The sequence below is a fragment of the Tarenaya hassleriana genome, unplaced genomic scaffold (assembly GCF_000463585.1).
Source record: "Tarenaya hassleriana unplaced genomic scaffold, ASM46358v1 Cleome17, whole genome shotgun sequence".
In the NCBI taxonomy this organism is placed as follows: Eukaryota; Viridiplantae; Streptophyta; class Magnoliopsida; order Brassicales; family Cleomaceae; genus Tarenaya; species Tarenaya hassleriana.
The window spans coordinates 1,382,254-1,391,419 of record NW_010965122.1 but is presented as its reverse complement, the minus strand read 5'-3'; the positions used below and the strand labels follow the sequence as shown (position 1 = coordinate 1,391,419).

At 35.7% G+C, this 9,166-nt stretch overlaps 1 protein-coding gene, 1 long non-coding RNA gene and 1 pseudogene across 3 annotated transcripts; all 3 read right to left on the bottom strand.

Annotated features, from left to right (window-relative positions):
* The window catches only part of LOC104810162, a 3,120-nt pseudogene extending 2,402 nt beyond the window's left edge, over positions 1–718 (bottom strand).
* A 1,924-nt stretch (positions 719–2,642) lies between these two features.
* LOC104809947 lies at positions 2,643–4,465 on the bottom strand. 2 transcript variants are annotated; one of them, XR_771231.1, is made up of 4 exons: positions 4,214–4,465; positions 3,833–3,917; positions 3,305–3,587; positions 2,643–2,862 (listed from the first exon to the last, which is right to left on the bottom strand). It is a non-coding gene; the product is annotated as an uncharacterized LOC104809947 (long non-coding RNA). The 2 variants fall into 2 exon arrangements; XR_771230.1 differs by having other exon boundaries at positions 3,305–3,538; positions 4,214–4,459.
* Positions 4,466–5,364: 899 nt separating this feature from the next.
* Positions 5,365–6,271, bottom strand: LOC104809946 (putative RING-H2 finger protein ATL71). Its single transcript, XM_010536078.1, has one exon. The coding sequence runs from the start codon at positions 6,037–6,039 to the stop codon at positions 5,488–5,490; it is 552 nt and encodes a 183-aa protein (XP_010534380.1). The 5' UTR covers positions 6,040–6,271; the 3' UTR covers positions 5,365–5,487.
* Positions 6,272–9,166: the final 2,895 nt, after the last annotated feature.

Sequence of the window (9,166 nt, the reverse complement as noted above, 5' to 3'; positions counted from 1 at the left end):
TGTAAAAAAAAAAATGTTAGTAATTCCTAATATAACACAAGTAATATAATATATATCTTAAATTTTAAAATTTGATACCTGGAGATTGTGTATTCCTTAGTCTAATGGCTGCCGGTAAACCAAATAGACCATTTGCAGATCTATATTCTGCTAATTCTTTTATTATTAGATTTTCCGTATCGAAAGAATGCGACAATCTGGAAATACACTCGTAGATATCCTTCATAACTTCTTCACAAGTTGCGTCTGGATTATCATAATGGAGACTTGGGTTTAGAAAATAACCGGCTGCATGCAAAGATCGATGAAGTTGGCATTCCCATCTTCTATCAATATACTCAAATGTTTCACTGTAATGCTCCTCTTTCAATCTAAAACTCGAAGCAATTGTCTCTTTAGCTCTATCCATGGCTACATAAATATAACCCATCGGTGGTTTTTTCTCTCCGTCAACAATCCTGAGAACCTTAACAAGAGGTCCTGTCAACTTAAGAGCATAAAGCACATCCCTCCAAAAACTCTCTTGCAAAAGATATGTTGTCAATCTTCTACCTCCCGTTTCTTTTGACCACTTGGATTCGTTCCATTCTTATGAAGTAATCATTTTCCTCAAATTATTTTTTTGTTTGTGGTACTGCGAAAGAGTGATGAATGATATAGCAAACCTGGTGATTGTGGGCCTATACAAATTTCTTTGACTTGTAAATCGCCTCATCATGTTCACAAGCGGAACATGATTATATATATAGCCATTCATGTGCATGCACTTCTTTATTGCATTTTTTATCTTTGGAATTTTTCCGATATCTTCAACATGAGATCGATGCAATGTGTTGCACACGGAGTCCAAAAAATATGTGATCGTTTTGCTTCAAGCAATTTTCCTACAAGTTAACAAAAAATATTATTAAAAATATTTAGATAAATAAAACTAAAAAATAAAAAAAATGTTTACCTGCTTTGACATAATTAGAAGCATTATCTATCACCACTTGGATCACATTTTTCTCGCCCACTCCCTCGACAATCTCATCAAGCAAATGATATAATAAATTGGCATCTTTTACAATTTCTGAGACATCAATTGATTTAAGGAAAACCGAACCTTTTGGAGAGTTAACAAGAAAGTTTACGATATCCTTATTAGCAATCGAATCACGCCACCCGTCCGATAAAATTGAGCAATCCTTTTGTGCCCACTCCTTCTTGTGCTCATTCAAATATACCTCTGTATCACTTACTTCTTGAACAAGAAGTGGAACTCTTAATTATTCATACATGGATGGTGGTTTCAACCCTGGACCGTATTGTCCAATAGATTCCCACATTTCTGCATAACTTGGGCTGGTAGCTGCATTGAACGGAATTCCATTATCGTAAAAAAATCTTGCTATTGACCTGCAAGTTTTCTCCCTGAGCTTCTTGTCAATGGCTTTATAGACTTCATTCCCATCTTTCTTCGGATCAGTTTTAGGATTGAAAACATATCCATTGGCCCCTTTGTTCTTTGTTTTTTGTTGACAAAAGCTCCCTCTTCTTCCCCATTCAAGTCACCAACCAGTTCAAATTCACGAGGTATCATTTGACTTTCAATCTTTAAAGATGTTTTTTTCTCCATAAAATCTGATATTTCTATTTTCACATGCTCGGGACAACGAGAACATTTGATCACATTTCTAAATCCTCCAACTAAATGTTGTTTCAACCGATAAACTCCTCCTTTAGTAACTTTTTGACAGAAATTGCATAAAAAATTATTTCGATTACTAGGATTTGGAGTACCATACTTTCGCGCTGGGTCAGAAATATTTGTGGTATATTTTCCCGAACTGTTTCCCGAATCCATTACTAGAATCACTAGAAAATAAAAAGAAAACATAATTATTAAAAGATTTATATAAACAAACTTGAACATATATACGAGGCATTACACGATTTTTAAAAAATCCACGCACTCCATCAGCAAATAGTTTGAATAGAAAATCTATACTCAGTGATATACATAATTATTATATGTGAACATATTTTATTATATGAAAAATAGAAAATAAAATCTACACTACATACCTATCAAGCAATGGAGAAAAAAATGAGCCACTTGTCTACAAAACTCTCAAGCAATTGAGAAAAGAAGTGTTTGTCTTTCTTTTTTAACGCGAAACAGAAAAAAAAGCACATGTTCACGACGTGAAGCAATAGCTACTATATATATATATTATATAACAATTAATTGTAGTCAATATCTATTATGACAAATTGACCGAATTTTTTTTGTTTTATTCGGAGTCTTTTTACAGATTTACGAGGAAATACTTTAATATTATTCAACACTCTTTAATCTCTTTAATTGCTACCAAAAAAGCGACGCGTCACGCTTCACGCTTCACGCGTCATAAGGCGCACCTCTCTACCGCCTTCTGTTGAGTGCCTTATTTTTATAACATGATGCGATTTCCTTTGCGCTTGTGCGCCTTAGGCGCAAACCATGCGCGATTTTTTAATTCAAGAGCCGAACCCTCAACCTCTCGGTATGTTGATCATACTCCTTGCCAACTCACCGGGAGTTTCCCCTATATATAGATTTATATGCAATATATCAAGTTTTGGTTCTTATGTGGTACTGAACTGATCCGAACCAACACTAAAACCGAACCAAATCTAACCGATTAACATTGGTTCTTATTTCAGACAATTATTATAGAACAGAATAAATTTGTATAATTGAAAATGTATAAATGGGTTAAGGTAATGAAAATGTATAAACGGGTTTGATTTATTTATTAAAAGTAATTAACGAATTGCTTGACTGTCTGAATGAAAACTTGATGCATGCTCCTCGTCTGCATCAAGCATATGAAGAACCTACAAGAAAGAAAGAGCTTGTCATGCAGAAATACAAGACTTTTTAAGTGTAGGACTTCCTATTGTTGGAAGTTTACTGTTTTAAAACTTCCATTAGACCCGGTCATATATTAACGTAGGTTTAGAAGATCTAAAATTTCGGTCCATTTCTACAACGATACATCAATGGTCAGAGGTATATGATGCGATTCAGTATCAATTTATTTATGCATTATGATTGATCATATGGTTGATCATGACTTAAGAAGCTTAAGAATTGTAATCTTACATTAAGTTCTTGATTCCGTTCCATGCCCGAGTCAGTAAAACGAGGCTAACGATACCGAAAGGGTAACAAAATTCGAATACATGGTAGAAAACCGCGATGCATCGGTATGTCTCACTTGCAAAATTCTTTAACTTAGCAAATGATCAAAACCATGGATCAAGTAAATCAACTTACAGGTGGCGTGTATCCGGGAAGAACTTGCGAGTGTGAGACCACAAAATCTCTCATTGTCACAGGACTATTAAGAGATATGGAGAAAATTCGAAAAGATTACCTAATATGTAATCTTCTCCATATCTCTTAATAAGGACAAGTCGTCTCATCACAAAGGTCATATGTCTCGGAGTGAATACGCCATCCAAAAGTATGAAACTTCAATCACCAGCTTTCCCCTTGAGATCGCACGGCCTTTGTAAGAAGCACGCAAACGAAGTGGAACGCCCGTTAAAACAGATGCCTTTTACATGAAGAAAAGAGGCAGATTTCTACTTGTTAAACAACAACTGAGACCAATAACACGGATCTCGAAACAGGAATCCAACACAGTTCAGACAAGAAAACACAAAAAGCAACTGCATATACAATCATATCATGGTATGAAACATCATCAAAAGGGCCTCGACCAAGCAAAGATCTTTTGTGCATTCGTATAGATTCTAGCCAAAAATGTTAAAAGGGTACTAAGTAAAAAGATGAAGCTACCTGTGATGGCGAAGATACTGAAAGTTGCAGGCAACGATTGGATATGGCGAGATGTCAACCCTTTTCACCTTGACTGCGTTGTTATCTGCAATCAACAGCAACAAAAACCAGACATATTCAAAGACAAGAAGTCCTTTTCAGTTTTCACTTCCAATTAACAACTAGGAACGTAACCATCGTGTCTCAGAGCTGAATCAAAGTATCAGACATTGAAGCTTAAGAAATCTGTGATTTTTCTCAACCATCCGTCGGATTTCAGAGCAGAATCAAGATAATCAACCACTATCTCGAAAACCCAATTCATCATCCTATCAGTAGCTAAAATCGATCAAATACCGTAACGAAAGCGATCAAATTCTCGGGGAACCAGACGAAATTTACCGCAGTAATGGACATCGATGGCTTGGGCAATCATGGGGATGAGGCAAAAAGACACAGCGAAAGAGAAAATCGAGATCTTCTACATAATCGATAGATTCTCGAAGCAAAAAAGAAGAAGCAAATTCGAGTTGGAGATGAATATTATCGAGGAAGCCAAAGAACAAGGACAAAATGCGAGTTTCACTCAATGCGGATTCTCAAGGAATATCGAGAAATCACGACGTCGTTTATGAGTGGCCTCTGTATAGATATTAACGGTTGAGATTTCGTAGGTGAGTTTTCTAGCGTGAGTTTGTCGGCATAAGATTTCTCCCAAACAGTATTAAATATTGCCGTTAGCCTCTGACGTGAAAATAAAAAAATCTGACGTGGCCACATTACATTTAAAAAAATACAAGTAAAATTACATGCGTACATACATATACAAACGTGTATAAATATAAAAAATGAACTAGATATAAAATAAAAAATTGAAAATTTATCAAAAAAATAAAATGTTTTATCAATAAAATTTGAATCTATACCGAAACTGAAACAAAATAAAATGAACTTAATTTAATATTAAAATTGATTGTAATAACGCCCCACCTTGTTTTTTTTTTTTTTTTTTTTTTAACAGAGAAAATCGAGATCTTCTACATAATCGATAGATTCTCGAAGCAAAAAAGAAGAAGCAAATTCGAGTTGGAGATGAATATTATCGAGGAAGCCAAAGAACAAGGACAAAATGCGAGTTTCACTCAATGCGGATTCTCAAGGAATATCGAGAAATCACGACGTCGTTTATGAGTGGCCTCTGTATAGATATTAACGGTTGAGATTTCGTAGGTGAGTTTTCTAGCGTGAGTTTGTCGGCATAAGATTTCTCCCAAACAGTATTAAATATTGCCGTTAGCCTCTGACGTGAAAATAAAAAAATCTGACGTGGCCACATTACATTTAAAAAAATACAAGTAAAATTACATGCGTACATACATATACAAACGTGTATAAATATAAAAAATGAACTAGATATAAAATAAAAAATTGAAAATTTATCAAAAAAATAAAATGTTTTATCAATAAAATTTGAATCTATACCGAAACTGAAACAAAATAAAATGAACTTAATTTAATATTAAAATTGATTGTAATAACGCCCCACCTTTTTTTTTTTTTTTTTTTTTTTTGAACACATGAACATTATTAATAGAAGAAAACAACACCAATTCATTGCTATGTTTAAACAACTTCTCTTTGCTCCGTACGTATTTTAAAAAAAATGATCTCATTCCTCAGTTTAATCCCCGAGGGAAAACTCCGGCGACCGGAGACGGTGAAGGAGAAGACCGGCAAATAGGACACGTAGGATTCAACAACAACCAAGGGTCAACGCACTTGTCATGAAACAGGTGATGACAGTCAGGCAAAACCCTAATCATGTCTTTGCTCTTGTAATCCGCAAGACATATCGAACAAGACAGCGTCGTAGTTCTAATACTCCCCTCCCGTTTTCCAGTGTAGCTCTCTCTCGCCTCCTCGTACGGAAGCTTCGGCAAGCTCTTGATCGTATCCTCGTTCAAACCCGACGACGACATCTGCCCCACCGTCAGGTCAAACCGGTCGAAGGGCTCTTCCACGGAGGCTTCGGTCTGTCTCCGGCGGCGGTTCCTGGACGTGGTCATGGGAGAGGCGGAGAGGCGGTTGCGGGTGCAGTAGTAGGAGGCGATGGTGATTGTGGTGATGAGGAGGAGGATTCCGATGGAGATCCCGATTCCGTATACGAATCCGGCGACTTTTCCGGTGTTCATCAGCCAGCCTGAGTCCGGTGGCTCCGACGTGTTCATGGCGGCTTTCTTTAGTCGGAGAAGAAGCTATGGGTTGCTTGCACGTTTTATTGAAAAGTTTTTGAAGTCAACGGGTTTTATGGTCCTTTTCTGGGAATTATTTTCCCTTAAATTTTGTCAATTTGACATCCTTAATCATTATTATTATTTTTTAATGTGAATATGGATAAGGGTTTCTAGTTTTTGTGAAGGGTCAATTATTAACGATTAGAATATGTACAACCTTTTTTTATAGACGGTTTTTTTTGGTAAACGATAAATTATATATATATATATAAAAATTGAAAAATAAAAATATATCTATTAAGGTGGTTTATGTAGGGAATCTAGAAAAAATCTCAAAATTTGATTTTGTGGAAAAGATAACAACCTTAGAAATAAAAGATAAAGACAATCAAGAACTAACAACCTTGTAGTTAAAAGATAAAGACAAATAAACAATAAGGTGATAATAAATCTGAATAGATATGGACGTATGTATATAAAAGAAGTATGAAGGCTGAGAAATACAGAGTTTAATAGAAAAAAATCGTAGAAAAACGAGTGCAAGCGTTGGTGAAAGTTTCTGTTTTATAAGTAAGATATATATATATCTGAGAGGGAATTGAGTAAAATCCGACATAACGAACCTTGGGTATGTAGGAGGCTAGCACTCATGGAAAATATTGTGGTGCGCATTGCTACTTCAAAAGAAACAAGTTGTATATGCGAAATTCCTATAAATGAATAGAATCGATTGAGTGGCATCTGAGTGCATCAGTTATTTCAAGTGGTATCAGAGCTCGGTCACCGGTCGTAAGATAATTTCTTCTCGTATCAGTGCAGGCTACGTGACGCATAATGCATACATTCAAGAAATTTCAAACGCCAGGAAAGACACCATCATTCGACTCGAGCAACTATAGATATTGAAAAATGAAGATAATAAATCTGGTCAAAAGTATTGATGAAGATGCTTGGAATGTTATGGAAGAAGGATAAGAATTTTCAAAAGTGTTCACTGATTGGAAAGAGATCATCAAACCGAGTGCTTAGTGGACACTGCAAGAGAAGAAAACTTCAGCACTAAATGTCAAAGCTCTTACTATAATCTTCAACACAATAGATCCATATGAGTTTAAGCAGATTCAAGGTCGCAAAATTGCCAAGGAGACGTGAAAAACATTGGAGTTGATTCATGAAGAAACTAAAAGTGTGAAACGTACCAGAAGAGACATGATGAATGCGCAGTTTAATCAAATCAAAAGGGAAAAACATGAAACCATCATTATTGCAAAAAAAACCCTTCACGTAACGACGAAACTTGCGACGGAATTTTCCGTCGCAATTTAGAATAATGTCTCAAACATTTCGAGTTTTATAAACTCTTCTTCGGTTTGTCCGAAATTTATCCCGATCTTCGGTGTGTCCGAGATCATGAGTTTGGTGTGTCCGAACTCAAGCCTTGATGTGTCTGAGGTCTACTATCCTTTGCTTCCCCTTCGATCCATTCCATTTCCCTTTCTTAGTTTTGAATTCGAGAGCCTCTTAGAGCCGGTGATTGAAACTAAGATCCATCCAATTCCCCTTCGTTTTTTCCACAATCCGAATGCAAATTCGAGAGCCTTCTCTGTGAAGTGCGAGAGACTGTGATTCGGCCTTGTTCCATCCTCTCCGAGCCAAGGCGTGTATCATATCTTCTCCTAGCCAAGTCCCTAACCACATAATCCATCAGTTTTCGAATTGAATCATCAAAAAAGCCTGCATATTTCATATTTCGAATAACTGAGACAAATAAAAAAAATTTCAGATTGTTTCGAGATTTAGTATCTTACCTGAAAAAGTAAACGAATACGCATTCTTCAACAACCCACTGATTATATTCACTTGTAAATATGGTGAATTACAACTCTTTTTTGTTCGAGCTTAATCCAACCCACAAACACAATATATATATATATATATATGTTGGCGATTACACTGAGTTACATCCAAAATAGAGTAAAAACGAGGATGAAATTGGGAGAATTACAATCGATCAAAATATTAAAACCATAAGCTAAAAAAGATTCACTAGGAATATCAGTAGTCAAGTCTGTGTCTGTCAAGTAACCAATGGAGGACTTATGAGCATCTATCCATCTTCGAACACTCCGCCGTTTGACAGAGTCATTTCTTTCGCGCGTACGTTTCAACAAAAGAATATCATCATATTGTACCAAAAAGACAAAAAGTGGACAAATATTCGCGGTCGAGATCATTTGACGCGAAGTCAGAGGAAACTTTGGAAGCAACAGCCGACCTAACGCGTGACATTCGCTGGGCTTCTTGGACTACTTCGTCTTCATAATCAAAGGTATAACTCATCTTGGATCCACAAGTGTGTTTCTTTTATAGACGGTTTAAATGATATCCAATTATTAATCGATACATTCAAATCTTATACATTCGTATTAATTATCGTTCTCTCTTGTATCTTTTGTATCAACACACTAAACGATCTCTGATTAAAGAATAAATATATTAAATCATATATGTCAATCCTTCATTCGTCGCCCACCGACAATCCAGCTGTGAAACCGATATCGGATATGTAGGGATGTCAATTAAGCCCGGAGCCCGAAACCCGGCCCGAGCCCGCCCGAAAATTATAAGGACATGGGCCTAAAAAATGTAGGCTCATTAAACTTCGGGCTTTCGGGCCTCGGGCCAAATGGGCTACGGGCCGGTCGGGCCGGGCCAGTCGGGTCTCGGACCGGGCTTGAGGCCCGTTAATTTTTTTTGTTTTTTCTAATCTTCTTTTCTAAACCAAAATTTTACCTCTCTATACCTTATAAATATGTGTGCCTAAATATATATATATATATATATATTTGAACCAAATGATGAACTTTTATATATTGGTTCCAATTAAACTTTTTAAAGTGACGGGAGTTTTGAATTTCTTAACTATATTACATCATATATATATAAGTTTACATTTTAGAAAGTGTAGAAGTTTTCAAATATATATATTTTTAAACCTTTGTTTGTATATGAACATATTGATTTTTTTTCTATAGGTTTTAAATTAATTATATCATAGAATTTCTTTTTATATTATGTTTGTTATTTTTTTATCACGTTTAAAAGTTTTTAATCGCATGTT